The 15,674-nt window shown below is 39.2% G+C and overlaps 1 protein-coding gene across 1 annotated transcript in view; it reads right to left on the reverse strand.

Moving 5' to 3' along the window:
• DNAH12 (dynein axonemal heavy chain 12) overlaps positions 1-15,674 on the reverse strand; it is a 222,817-nt gene that overhangs the window by 45,444 nt on the left and 161,699 nt on the right. The window contains exons 55-58 of the mRNA XM_047096900.1: positions 7,776-7,990; positions 6,848-7,040; positions 4,831-5,023; positions 3,123-3,295 (exon numbers count right to left, since the gene is read on the reverse strand). Coding sequence (XP_046952856.1) covers positions 3,123-3,295; positions 4,831-5,023; positions 6,848-7,040; positions 7,776-7,990 — 774 coding nt within the window. The remainder of the gene's footprint in view (positions 1-3,122; positions 3,296-4,830; positions 5,024-6,847; positions 7,041-7,775; positions 7,991-15,674) is intronic.

Genomic DNA, 15,674 nt, shown 5'->3' on the forward strand with positions numbered 1-15,674 from the left:
TGAAATATTTCTCAGCAATAAAAAGGAACAAACTACTGACACACACAACAACCTGAATGAGTCCCCAGAGAATTAAGCTGGATGAATAAAAGCCAATCCTTAAAAGTTATGTGCTATATGATCCCATTTATATGACATTCTTGAAATGACAAAATTACAGAAATGGAGAATGGATTAGCGGCTCTCAAAGATTAAAGAGAGGGTGGGGATGGGAAAGAAGTGGGTGTGGCTATACAAGGGCAGCATGGGAATCCTTGTGGTAATAGTGGTGTTCCCTATCTTGACTGTATCAACAGCAATGTCCCGGTTGTGATCATTGTAGAACTTTTCAAGATGTCACCATTGAGGAAACTGGGTAGAGAATACACAGGATTGCTCTATTTTCTTTCTTTCTTTCTTTTTCTTTCTTTCTTTCTTTCTTTCTTTCTTTCTTTCTTTCTTTCTCTCTTTCTTTCTCTCTTTCTTTCTTTTCTCTCTTTCTTTCTCTCTTTCTTTCTCTCTTTCTCTCTTTCTTTCTTTCTAATCTCTACACCCAACGCCTGGCTCAAACTCACAACCCCAAGATCAAGAGTTGCATGCTCCACCAACTGAGCCAGCCAGGCACCCCCACTGTATAATTTCTTATAACTGCATGTGAAGCTACATATATCTCAAAATTAATTTTAATTTTAAATTTTAGTTTAAATTTTAAAAAGCAATCCTTTGATCCATGCAAAGGTGATAGAAGAGTAGGGGATAGTGACACTTCTCTGAGCAGACCTTTTAGTTCAGGATTTACTTCTGGAGTCATATTAATGGGTAATGTGCTCAAAAATATAATAAAATTAAAATCAACCAGGGTGAAGGGAAAACTCTAAAATGAAATTAAAAAAAAATCCAAACCAACAACAAATGAACCTAACTGTATTTCACATCAATAACATTGCCATGCTGAAGGAGGAAAAATTAACACAAGTAATGTTTTGAATATAGTTTTTTATGTCTAAAAACAAAAAGACTGTAATTTTCTGTGAGAACATCTGTATTCAATTCTCTTCAGTATATACCTAAGAATCACTGGATTTGCTGATTACTAGATCATATGGCAAATCTATGTTTAATATTTTCAAGAATGTCCTCAATATTTCCAAAGTGACAGCACTAATTTACATTCCTGCCAGCAGTGTATGAGGGTTCTGATGACTCTGCATCCTTGCTGACACTTGTTATCGACATTTATGTCAATTCCTCAACTTGAATTTTCTCCATCGTGTGGATGGTGTAAGTTCAAATTCCAAATCCCAACTGGTAATCTTAGGGATTTCAGTCACTCCAGGGAGACTGTTCTACCAAGAGCCCACGTAGACCATATATGGTAGGCTCAAATCATATTTTTATTCTACTTAACAAATACAGTAGTTAGTAAGTACCAGATGCTGTGATAAACACTTCACAAATATTAAATTCTTATAACAATTCTAAAAGGTAGGTATGATTATTATCTCTATTTTATAGATAAAAAAAATTTGAGGCAATTACAGAAAGGTTAACTGACTTGACTGTACTAATGTAGCTAGTATGTGGCAGAACTGAGATTTCACCCCCTACTCCAGTCTGACTTTAAAACCCGTGTATGTTTATTAATTGATTAAAGTGAAAATATCTAGCAAACAATTAGAAATGTGGGCCTGGGAGCACCTGGGTGGCTCAGCCAGTTGAATGACTTGATTTCCCCTCAGGTCATGATCCCAGGGTCATGGGATGGAGCCCAGGTTATGATCCCAGGGTCATGTGGGGACTCCATGCTGAGTGTGGAGACTGCTTGGGATTCCCTCTCTTTTTTTCTCTCTCTCTCCCTCTGCCCCTCTCGCCCGCTTGCACACACTCTCTCTACAAATAAAAAAAAAAAAAATTTAAGGGGCGCCTGGGTGGCTCAGTTGGTTGAGCATCCAACTTCAGCTCAGGTCATGATCTCATGGCTTGTGAGTTTGAGCCCTGCATCGGGTTCTGTGCTGACAGCTCAGAGCCTGGAGTCTGCTTCAGATTCTGTGTCTGTCTGTCTCTCTCTCTCTCTCTCTCTTTCTCTCTGCCCCTCCCCCACTGGCGCTCGCTCTCTCTCTCTCTCTCTCTCTCTCTCTGTCTCAAAAATAAATAAACATTAAAAATTAAAAAAAATTAATTACAAAGAAATATGGGACTGAAGCTTTTTATTTTTTAAATTTTATTCATTCATTCATTTTATTTATTTATTTATTTTAATTTTTTTTTCAACGTTTATTTATTTTTGGGACAGAGAGAGACAGAGCATGAACGGGGGAGGGGCAGAGAGAGAGGGAGACACAGAATCGGAAACAGGCTCCAGGCTCTGAGCCATCAGCCCAGAGCCTGACGCGGGGCTCGAACTCAGGGACCGCGAGATCGTGACCTGGCTGAAGTCGGACGCTTAACCGACTGCGCCACCCAGGCGCCCCCATTCATTCATTTTTAAAATTTATTTATTTTTGAGAGAGAGTGCACACATGAGCAGAGCAGGGGCGGGGCAGAGAGAGAGGGACAGAGTGAGAATCCCAAGCAGACTCTGCACTGTCAGCGTGGAGCCCAACACGGGACTCAACCTCATGAAACCTGAGATCATGACCTGAGTCAAAATCAAGAGTCAGAGGTCAACTAAATGAGCCACCCAGGCACCCCAAATTTTATTTATTTTTTTAAGAATTTATTTTTAAGCAATTTCTACACCCAATGTGGGGCTCAAACTCACAACCCAAGATCAAGAGTTGCTTGCTCTACTGACTGAGCCAGCCAGGCACCCTGGGACTGAAACTTTTTAGAGATCTCAAAGGTGGAGAAAGATATTGTAGTTGCCAGCAAAGATAAGTCAGGTGCCATATTAAAATATTTAAAAGAGGCAGGGAGGACTAAAGCTAATCCTTCTATGCCTACATTTTGAGTGGGGGTGAAATAAAACTTAGAATAAAATGGAGGCTTTCTCTCTCCCTCTCTTTCTTTCAACTTTTCCTATTTTTAAATACTCTGTAATGAATGCATATTACATATTAAGAAAAAAAAGTTATGTATTTTTTAATGGAAAGCATGGTGGAAATCCAACATAGGGAGGATGAATGAAGCTAGAGAAGGTTTACCTGTCATGAATGGAGTTGATGTAAAGGTTCACAAACCAGGTGAGAGAGTACTGGTACATGGGATCGATGTTAGCCAGGTCTGCAATGCTGAAGAATAATACTGATGAATGTTTAGCAATGGGTCTGTAGCCTTCTCGAGACTCTGCTATTTTGAGTTCTGTTTTCTCTGCAATCTAGAAGAAGAGAAAAATCAAGATTAAGAAGTAGGAAATGTTTTTTTTAATTATGTGTTTTTCATGTAATAAAGTTTATGTTAAAAAAAAATAACCCTCTAACTCAATGGCAAAATTACAGAGGTATGGTTTACAAGGAAAGGTTTTAGTATGCTAGAAGCTGGAAAGACAGAAAGACAAAAAGAAAGACAGAAAGACAGAAACAAAGAGGGAGAGAGAGAAAGGGGGAGGGAGAGAGGGAGGAAAAAGGAAAAGGAAGGAAAGAATTAGGAAGGGAGGGAAGAGGAAGAAGGGAGGGAGAAGAATGAATGAAAAATAGTTTAAGGTTGTGTTTCTTGTTTGGGGAATACCAGAGCTGTCAATCTTTGCTTTTTTTGTCTGGATCTGACATGTGTCTACTATAGTCACTCATCTTCTTTTATTTCAATAGGTCAGAGACAGGGAGAAAGAGAGAAAGAAAGAGGGAGAGGGAGGGGGAGAGAGAGAAGGAGGGAGGGAGGGAGGGAGGGAGGGAGGGGGGGAGGGAGAGAATGTGCACATGTGTATGTTTAAGGTGTCAACATGTGTACCAGAACCCAGCAAAAGTCTGGTAAAGTAGATTTCACAAATATTTGTTAGCTGATGGGGTTATAGAACAGTACCTTTTCAATTAGCTTCTTGTATGTTTAACATTTCTGGACATAGTAGGGGTGTTAATATTTGACCCCAAAAGAAAAAACTTCTGAAAGATAACAGCTCTTCAGCTGACAACTCTATCTGATAGAATGCTATTCTATAGGAAAAATGTGTAGAGCACTTATTCAATCCACTTTTCCTTCTTTGGACACACTATCTACAGACTCTGCTGAATGTGTGTGCCTGGGTAGTCATGTTTATACTGAATGATCCTCTTTGTAGCTGATTCAGTCAGGAAGTAGAGATAGAACTGGGCCGAAGATATGCTAAATCAATTCTTCCCCCAGAGAATTAGAATTTTAAGAGCCTCAGAAGCTGAAGTCAAGTGGTACTGGGCATTAGTGCTAATAAAAGGTAATGGAACCAAAGACGGTTTCTACAGGCAAGACAAATGTTTGAAGGAACAGATGTAAAGTGTTACCAGAGAAATTGGTTTTAAGATGGAGAGGCACATATAAGGACTACACAGTCTTAGAGAGGGGCAGACAAAGAGCATAGAAACTTTCTATTCTTGAGGCGGGTATGTACTTCTGTAATTGGGGAAATAAAATGCTCCCTTGTATCTTTTTTTTTTTTCAATTTGAGCATAGTTGACACACAATGTTACATTAGTTTCAGGTATAAATATAGTGACTGGACAAGTTGATACATTATGCTATGTTCACCACAAGTATAGCTACCATCTGTCAGTATACAACACCATTACAATGTTTTTGACTATATTCCTTATGCTGTCCTTGTATCTTTTTTATTTGAGCTAATTTGAGTGTGCTTCTGTTCCTTGCAAACAAACTTTCTCCAGAGTTATACTGGGAGAAAATTGAAAAAGAGTCAAAAGGTTGCTAGGACTCTTTTTTCACCTGCTGTTTCTTTGTTATCTCATTGGACATCATTTTAGCAGAGTCTAAGACTTTAATTGCACTTTCGTCTTCTAAAATGTTGCCTTCTGAAGATGATAATGTTTCTAAAATTTTCTTCTCTATATCTTTTAGCTGTTTCTTATTAGCTGCAGACTGAAGAATAAGGGCATTTCGTTCCTCTTCTAATTCTGGTCTAAAAAAATAGAAACATTTAGTCTAAACTTGCAGTATTTTATCAAGTTCATATCTAAATACTAGGTATCACAATTTTGTAGACATTTAAATAATTTTGTAGAAATGTAACACAAACTAAGATATATAACACAAACTTTATCCTAAGGAAAAAAGGTTATTTCCATACAAATGATAGTTTGAGAAACATGAGCAAAAAATGATCATTAAATTCACATATGTGAAATGTGGCAATAACTTAATAAGTCTAAGAATGCGCTATGTTTATCCATATGGCTTAGATAGTTTTGTGAGGATAAGAACTGGAGAAGAAACACAACAGAAAACTTCTTATCTATTCGTTGGCTTTTTCATATTCAGTGTTACTTTCATTATCTCTTCCGCAAGAGCAGAATCAGAAAAGATGACTCATCATACAATTGTCTCTTCAGGTAAAAGACAAAATTGGCACTTAACATCTTTACAAATATAGTATAAAACTTCAAAATATCATAATTCACCATGTTCAGGAATATGTTAGGACATGGTTCTGTCTTGGATACTATACAAGTGGGATTCAAATATTGGAAGTAACAAAAGTAACACACGATTACATAATTTCCCTTATAATTTGGTTTCATAAAATAGAGTGCTTGATAATGCTATGTGAAGCTCCAAGTGGAATCAAAGATTTCTTTCAGGAAGCAATCCTTTACTAGTAGCCCTATCAGGTATTTTAATATCTTTTTCTCATTTAAAACATAACACATGCTAGTAATGGAAAAATACATAAAGTATAAAAAAATAATTAAAATTATCCACAATCTTACCACCCTTAGAGATGACCACTGTTAACATTCTGGCATATTCCCTCCCAAGTGGACAGATATATATACATATGATTCATGCATTAACTTTTTTTTAACAAAATATTACCCATACCATGTATAGTTTTGCATCCTGTTTTTTCATTCTTATCTAAGTATTTCATCACTCATTCTTATTTCACTATTTCACTATATAACTCAACTATTTCATTATTTCATTAACATCCTATATTTAAGTCTTTCAACACATTTCTGATTTTGTCCACAGCATATATTCTTAGGGATGAACTCTTTGGCTCAAACAATCAGATACAAGTCTGAAGTCATGGCATGTCTCCTGAATCCTACTACCCACACTAGGAGCCCAATATAACATGGTTGGCTTATGACTTACTTGTTACAGAATGGCTATTTTATTTTATTTTTTATGTTTATTTTTATTTTTTGAGAGAGGGTGAGCGCATGCAAGTGGGGGGTGGGGAGAAGGAAGGGGAGGGAGAGAATCCCAAGCACAGGGTACAATCTCACGATCATGAGATCATGACCTGAGCTGAAATAAGAGGTGGACACTCAACTGAATGAGCCACCCAGGTACCCCCAGAACAGCTATTTTAAAGGATTACATACTTATTTTATAACAATACATAAAATTTGACAAGGTTTTGGAATAATCACATAACAAAAGTATTAATGACCTACAAATATTCCTCTTTAGGCCATCTGGAAGCATATAAGGAAATGTATACACTTCACTCATATGAGGACTTTAAGATACAAAACAGATGAACATAAGGGAATGGAAGCAAAAATAATATAAAAACAGGGAGGGGGACAAAACATAAGAGACTCTTAAATATGGAGAACAAACAGAGGGTTGCTGGAGGGGTTGTGGGAGGGGGGATGGGCTAAATGGGTAAAGGGCATTAAGGAATCTATTCCCGAAATCATTGGTGCACTATATGCTAACTAACTTGGATGTCAATTTAAAAAAATAAAGAAAATTTAAAAAAAATACACACCTCTCCTTTGCAACAACAATACCTAGTAACTGATCTTCAAGTCCTTCCGGAGTTATCATGAAATTGAGCAAAGACACCTTTGTAGCCAGTTCTGGCATAAAGTGTGGATTTCTCAGTTTTGTGGTGATATAAAACTTGAAATCAAAGGAATACTCAATAATGACCTCACCAAGTCTGATGCAGTCAATGCCACCTATATTTCAGAAAGCAAACACATGATAAGTAAGCCACAGTTAGCTCCTCCATATTAAGGCCATTCCTGAGATAAGTAACGGGTCTTAAAGTAATATAAAATAGAATAGAGGTGTGACAAAAGTCATGGACACACAGGCAAATAAGCAATTATACAGCAGGACTCATTCATTCTGGAGTGGTCTAAGACATTTTCTGTCATTGTCATGGAGCCTTCTAAATCAAAATTCCTTTTGATCTTACCTCCTCTATAAATTTTCAATCATGAGTCCAAGATTATTTGTATATTACTAAAGCTCTTAAAAATACTAGAGTTTGGCAGAGATAAAAATTTTTATAAGCAGAAAGATGTAAGGTTGGCACTATCTACCCAAAGTCAACTCTGGCCCACATTAACCATTACTATTCATACTAATGGACTTTCTGAGCTCCATGGTCACAAGATAAAGTAATTTCAGGCTGGCTTCAACTTCTTTATATTCTCTACTGAACAACCATCTAGATAACAGTGGTTAACATAATGAACAGAGGGCAAGATATTTATTTTAGAATATCTGACCAAAATTCATTCCTGATACTTGTTTCAAATTTCCTTTCACACATAACAATGACCCAGAAGTTTGAGTTATTAACATTATTCTTAAATTTATGTAGTGGCTTTCTTGCCTCAAAGATATGTCTTAAAGATAATCCAACCATCTTTCAGTGCTACCAGCTAATATTAATGAACTTCTACCTTGCTTAAAAGTCTGTCTAAGTAGTAAAGGCTCCAAAGATGGGTCCAGTTCTTCACCAACATTTTCTAATAGAAGTGGAGTTCCAAACTGAATACAATTTTCCAGTGTTCTCATATAGTCCGAATCAGATAACTTAATAATGCTAAGCTGATTTTCTTTTTCAGAGTTTTTGATCCACTTATTGGCTTGACCCTGAGGGTCAATCATTAAGGGCCTAGAATATAATAAGAAAAATTCTGAGGGAAATAAATACATGTCAGTATTTCTTTAAAATTATGTAATTTAAATAATAAACATCACCATCAATCTGTATCAATGCAAAGTGTTTACGTACATTATCAGGATTAATCTTCACAAGAGTCCTATGAGAAAAAAGTAAACACTTTCTTATACTATACACAAAAATAAATTCAAAATGGATGAAAGACCTAAATGTGACACAAAACCACCCTAGAGGAGAGCAATAACCTCTTTGACATTGGCTGTCACTACTTCTTACTAGATATGTCTCTTGAGGCAAGGGAAACAAAAGCAAAAATAAACTATTGGGACTTCATCAAGACAAGATGCTTCTGCACAGAAAAGGAAACAATCAATAAAATGAAAAGGCAACTGACAGAATGGAAGACTATGTTTGCAAATGACATATCTGATAAAGAGTCTCCAAAATCTATAAAGAACTTATCAAACTCAACACCCAAAAATATCTAGCTAAAAAATGGGCAGGGGCACCTAGGTGGCTCACTGGGTTAAGCATCTGCCTCTTGATTTCAGCTCAGGTCATGATCTCATGTTTCATGGGTTCAAGCACCACGTCAGGTTCTATGCTGATAGTGCAAAGCCTGCTTGGGATTCTCTGCCCCTCTCTCTCTGCCCCTCCCCTGCTCATGCATGCATATGTGCTGTGTGTGTGTGTGTGTGTGTGTGTGTGTGTACATAAATGGTAGAAGACATGAATAGATTTTCCCAAAGAAGACATAAAAATGGCTAGCACACACATGAAAAGGCGCTCAACACCACTCAACATCTGGGAAATACAAATCAAAACCATAATGAAGAGAACCTAGGTGACTCAGTCTGTTAAGCATCCAGCTCTTGATTTTGGCTCAGGTCATGATCTCCTGGTTGTGAGATCAAGCACCGGATTGGGCTCCATGCTGGGTGTGGAGCCTGCTTAAGATTCTCTCTCTCCCCCTTCCTCTGCCCCTCCCCTGTCATGCACATTCTATCTCTCTCTCTCTCAAAAAAAACTGCAATGAGATATCACCTCATACCAGTTAGAATGTCTAAAATTAACAACACAGGAAATAAGAGGTGTTGGGGAGAATGTGCAATTTTTGTCATTTATCTTTGAAATGAAGAAAGTCAGTCTCAGGGAGTACTTTGTCCAAGGTTCCAAAATTAGTTCCAAGTCAGAGGTAGAATCTTGTGAACCTGTAAGCTGTGCTCTTTCAAATATAATGCATGGTCTTCACGGTAATTTTAATAAATGACATCTATTAACATAATATGAAACATAAACCTATTTATTTGATAAAAACTTAAAATGGGAGCTACCAGCCTATAATGGATTCCCTCAGGTTATGAGTAGAACCAAAAACTAAGTTTCCAAATTTTGTCTGGTATGTACTTGAGACCTATTTAGTAAATTTTTCTATGCCATTATGGTAAAGGCTTTGTGATCAATAACAAACAATTCATGGTTTCAGATATTTAAAAAATAATGTGCTTTCCTCTTTTTCTATGATGATATTGACTGTCCTAGGTTCCTTTTATATTCAGTACAGTGTATGAAATCATTCCCACTGTTGGTGGGAATGCAAACTTGTACAGCCACTCTGGAAAACAGTATGGAGATATCTCAAAAAGTTAAAAATAGAACTACCCTATGATCCAGTAATGGTACTACTAGGTATTTACCCAAAGGATATAAAAATACTGATTTGAAGGGGCACATGTATCCCCATGTTTATAGCAGCATTACTAACAATAGCCAAATTATGGAAAGAGCCCAAATGTCCATTGACTCATGAATGGATAAAGAAGATGTGGAATATTACTCAGCCATCAAAAAGAATGAAATCTTGCCATTTGCAATGACATGGATAGAGTTAGAGTATATTATGCTAAGCAAAATAAGTCAGAGAAAGACAAATACTATATGATTTCACTCATAAGTGGAATTTAAGAAAAAAAAAACAGATGGGGAAAAACAAAGAGAGACAAACCAAGAAACAGATTCTTAACTATAGAAAACGAACTGAGGGTTACTGGAGGGGAGCTGAGTGGAGGGTTAAATAGGATTTAGGAGGATTAAGGAGGGCATTTGTTGTGATGAGCATTAGGTGTTGTATGTAAGTAAGGAATCGCCAAATCCTATACCTGAAACTAATATTACACTGTATGTTAACTAACTGAATTTAAATAAAAACTTGAAAAAGAAAAAAAAGACAGAACAATCCAATTATTAGCTGACTGGTTGTTTTCATTCCCAGCTCAAATTGTGCTGAAATCCTATTAAAAATACAAAAAGGTCCAGATACTAGTTAAAATTTACTTTTGCTATCACAGCAAATAGTGGAAAAGTGTTCTGGAAATGAGAAAGTTATTTTGCATACAACTGCTTAAAAATTTTTTTTGGGGGGGCACCTGGGTGGCTCAGTCGGTTGAGCGTCCGACTTCGGCTCAGGTCATGGTCTCACAGTCTGTGGGTTCGAGCCCCGCATCGGGCTCTGTGCTGATGGCTCAGAGCCTGGAGCCTGCTTCCGATTCTGTGTCTCCCTCTCTCTCTGTCCCTTCCCTGCTCATGCTCTGTTTCTCTCTGTCTCAAAAATAAATAAAAACATTAAAAAAATTTTTTTTTATGTTTACTTATTTTTAAGAGCAAGAGAGAGCATGAGGAGAGGGGCAGAGAGAGGGGAGGGGCAGAGAGAGGGGAGGGGCGAGAGAGGGGGGAAACACAGAATCTGAAGAAGGCTCCAAGCTCTGAGCTGTCAGCACAGAGCCCGACACGGGGCTCGAACTCACAGAATGTGAGATCATGACCTGAGCCAAAGTTGGACGCTTAACCAACTGAGCCACCCAGGAACCCCAGCATACAACTGCTTAAAAATGGACTAGATGCTCTTAGTACTTTTCAAGGTCCTGTTTGAAGGAATTGGTTTTCATTTTTATATATCCTTATCATTGGAAAAATATAGTATTGTTGACTCCCTTTCAATAAGTAACAATTTTTGTAAATTAACACTTAATACTAATCAACGTTTTTGTTAATACATAAATTAATGTTCTTGGTAATACAGTAGAGATTGTTGTTTATTATACAAGAAATCCGGGGTGCCTGGGTTGCTCAGTTGGCTAAGCGTCCGACTTTGGCTCAGGTCAGTATCTCATATTCTGTGAGTTTGAGCCCAGCATTGGGCTCTGTGCTGACAGCTCAGAGCCTGGAGCCTGCTTTGGATTCTGTGTCTCCCTCTCTCTTTGCCCCTCCCCTGCTCATGCTCTGTCTCAAAAATAAACAAACATTAAAAAAGTTTTTTAAAAAACACCAGAAATCCAATTCCAACTTAATACACTCTTATGTATTACATACATAAGTGGAAAACTGAGTTGTATCCAGAGAGACGAGACCTTGCCATAGCATTTGTATTTCAAGCATACCTTACTAATAGGTATGACAGTATGCTAGCCTACATTTGAGATCTTTGGGCAGTCTGAATAAAAAAGCATTATCCATCTATGCTTCTGACAGAGGAAGTAATTTGGGGCAAATAAAAGCATTGCTGTTAAGTAGCCAGAACGATGTGTTAATAAAGCAGCAAAGTATTTTCATTGTGGTTAAAAAGTAAGCAAAGTCAGCTCTCTCCCTGGTATCTCACCGCTGCGTCAGTGCAGTTAGGCATCAACAAATTAATGAGAGGAGAGAGGAGGCCCCTGCTCTTGGGCACCCACAGGAACTTACTCCAGCTCCAAACACACCGTAAACACTTTCATCTAACGGAAGATAAGCTGTGAAATCGGATTTCTGAACCACAAGACACTTGTGTAAAAACTGCATTCCATGCCAGGCCTGAAATGTTCCAAAGCTCAGTTCGCTATCAGCATCCCAGGTGGTGCCATTAATAAAGAGCTAGCGTGGGGCCACTGGCACAAACAAGGCAGCTCCTTAGAACCTGAACTTCCTATTTGTTCCATTCCTTGGGTAGATAACGCCTGTTAATTACTCTGGAGAAATTATTTTGGCGAGGAGAGAGGGAAGATGGCAGCGTAGGAAGACGCTGGGCTCACCGCGCGTCCTGCTGATCACTTAGATTCCACCTACACCTGCCTAAATAACCCAGAAAACCGCCAGAGTATTAGCAGAACGGAGTCTCCGGAGCCAAGCGCAGACGAGAGGCCCACAGAAGAGGGTAGGAAGGGCGGCGAGGCGGTGCGCGCTCCACGGACTGGCGGGAGGGAGCCAGGGTGGAGGGGCGGCTCGCTGGCCAAGCAGAGCCCCCAAGTCTGGCTGGCAAAAGTGGAGGGGCCTGACGGACTGTGTTCCGACAGCAAGCGCGACTTAGCGTCTGGGAGGTCATAAGTTAACAGCTCTGCTCGGAAAGCGGGAAGGCTGGAGGACAAAGGGAGGGAGAGCTGCTGAGCCCCCGGACGACAGAGCTCAGTTTGGTGGGGAACAAAGGCGCTCGCCAGCGCCATCTCCCCCGCCCATCCCCCAGCCAAAATCCCAAAGGGAACCAGTTCCTGCCAGGGAACTTGCTCGCTCCGCGCAAACACCCAACTCTGTGCTTCTGCGGAGCCAAACCTCCGGCAGCGGATCTGACTCCCTCCCGCTGCCACAGGGCCCCTCCTGAAGTGGATCACCTAAGGAGAAGCGAGCTAAGCCTGCCCCTCCTGCCCCTGTGCACCTTGCCTACCCACCCCACCTAATACGCCAGATCCCCAGCATCACAAGCCTGGCAGTGTGCAAGTAGCCCAGACGGGCCACGCCACCCCACAGTGAATCCCGCCCCTAGGAGAGGGGAAGAGAAGGCACACACCAGTCTGACTGTGGCCCCAGCGGTGGGCTGGGGGCAGACATCAGGTCGGACTGCGGCCCCGCCCACCAACTCCAGTTATACACCACAGCACAGGGGAAGTGCCCTGCAGGTCCTCACCACTCCAGGGACTATCCAAAATGACCAAGCGGAAGAATTCCTCTCAGAAGAATCTCCAGGAAATAACAACAGCTAATGACCTGATCAAAAAGGATTTAAATAATATAACAGAAAGTGAATTTAGAATAATAGTCATAAAATTAATCGCTGGGCTTGAAAACAGTATAGAGGACAGCAGAGAATCTCTTGCTACAGAGATCAAGGGACTAAGGAACAGTCAGGAGGAGCTGAAAAATGCTTTAAACGAGATGCAAAATAAAATGGAAACGACCACGGCTTGGATTGAAGAGGCAGAAGAGAGAATAGGTGAACTAGAAGATAAAGTTATGGAAAAAGAGGAAGCTGAGAAAAAGAGAGATAAAAAAATCCAGGAGTATGAGGGGAAAATTAGAGAAGTGATACACTAAAAAGAAATAATATATGCATAATTGGTATCCCAGAGGAGGAAGAGAGAGGGAAAGGTGCTGAAGGGGTACTTGAAGAAATTATAGCTGAGAACTTCCCTGAACTGGGGAAGGAAAAAGGCATTGAAATCCAAGAGGCACAGAGAACTCCCTTCAGACGTAACTTGAATCGATCTGCACGACGTATCATAGTGAAACTGGCAAAATACAAGGATAAAGAGAAAATTCTGAAAGCAGCAAGGGATAAACGTGCCATCACATATAAAGGGAGACCTATAAGACTCGTGACTGATCTCTCTTTTGAAACTTGGCAGGCCAGAAAGAATTGGCACGAGATCTTCAGTGTGCTAAACAGAAAAAAATATGCAGCCGAGAATCCTTTATCCAGCAAGTCTGTCATTTAGAATAGAAGGAGAGATAAAGGTCTTCCCAAACAAACAAAAACTGAAGGAATTTGTCACCACTAAACCAGCCCTACAAGAGATCCTAAGGGGGACCCTGTGAGACAAAGTACCAGAGACATCACTACAAGCATAAAACATACAGACATCACAATGACTCTAAACCTGTATCTTTCTATAATAACACTGAATGTAAATGGATTAAATGCGCCAACCAAAAGACATAGGGTATCAGAATGGATAAAAAAACAAGACCCATCTATTTGCTGTCTACAAGAGACTCATTTTAGACCTGAGGACACCTTTAGATTGAGAGTGAGGGGATGGAGAACTATTTATCATGCTACTGGAAGCCAAAAGAAACCTGGAGTACCCATACTTATATCAGACAAACTAGACTTTAAATTAAAGGCTGTAACAAGAGATGAAGAAGGACATTATATAATAATTACAGGGTCTATCCATCAGGAAGAGCTAACAATTATAAATGTCTATGCGCCGAATACCGGAGCCCCCAAATATATAAAACAATTACTCATAAACATAAGCAACCTTATTGATAAGAATGTGGTAATTACAGGGGACTTTAACACCCCACTTACAGAAATGGATAGATCATCTAGACACATGGTCAATAAAGAAACAAGGGCCCTGAATGAGACATTGGATCAGATGGACTTGACAGATATATTTAGAACTCTGTATCCCAAAGCAACAGAATATACTTTCTTCTCGAGTGCACATGGAACATTCTCCAAGATAGATCATATACTGGGTCACAAAACAGCCCTTCATAAGTTTACAAGAATTGAAATTATACCATGCATACTTTCAGACCACAATGCTATGAAGCTTGAAATCAACCACAGGAAAAAGTCTGGAAAACCTCCAAAAGCATGGAGGCTAAAGAACACCCTACTAATGAATGAGTGGGTCAACCAGGCAATTAGAGAAGAAATTTAAAAATATATGGAAACAAACGAAAATGAAAATACAACAATCCAAACGCTTTGGGACGCAGCAAAGGCAGTCCTGAGAGGAAAATACATTGCAATCCAGGCCTATCTCAAGAAACAAGAAAAATCCCAAATACAAAATCTAACAGCACACCTAAAGGAAATAGAAGCAGAACAGCAAAGGCAGCCTAAACCCAGCAGAAGAAGAGAAATAATAAAGATCAGAGCAGAAATAAACAATATAGAATCTAAAAAAACTGTAGAGCAGATCAACGAAACCAAGAGTTGGTTTTTTGAAAAAATAAACAAAATTGACAAACCGCTAGCCAGGCTTCTCCAAAAAAAAAGGGAGATGACCCAAATAGATAAAATCATGAATGAAAATGGAATTATTACAACCAATCCCTCAGAGATACAAACAATTATCAGGGAATACTATGAAAAATTATATGCCAACAAATTGGACAACCTGGAAGAAATGGACAAATTCCTGAACACCCACACTCTTCCAAAACTCAATCAGGAGGAAAGAGAAAGCTTGAACAGACCCATAACCAGCGAAGAAATTGAATCGGTTATCAAAAATCTCCCAACAAATAAGAGTCCAGGACCAGATGGCTTCCCAGGGGAGTTCTACCAGACGTTTAAAGCAGAGATAATACCTATCCTTCTCAAGCTATTCCAAGAAATAGAAGGGGAAGGAAAACTTCCAGACTCATTCTATGAAGCCAGTATTACTTTGATTCCTAAACCAGACAGAGACCCAGTAAAAAAAGAGAACTACAGGCCAATATCCCTGATGAATATGGATGCAAAAATTCTCAATAAGATACCAGCAAATCGAATTCAACGGCATATAAAAAGAATTATTCACCATGACCAAGTGGGATTCATTCCTGGGATGCAGGGCTGGTTCAACATTCGCAAATCAATCAACGGGATACATCACATTAACAAAAAAAAAGAGAAGAACCATATGATCCT

This window comes from Lynx rufus, unplaced genomic scaffold, assembly GCF_022079265.1.
Source record: "Lynx rufus isolate CCGP_SWC_20201006 ecotype Redwood Valley unplaced genomic scaffold, mLynRuf1.p SCAF_4, whole genome shotgun sequence".
Taxonomy (NCBI): Eukaryota; Metazoa; Chordata; class Mammalia; order Carnivora; family Felidae; genus Lynx; species Lynx rufus.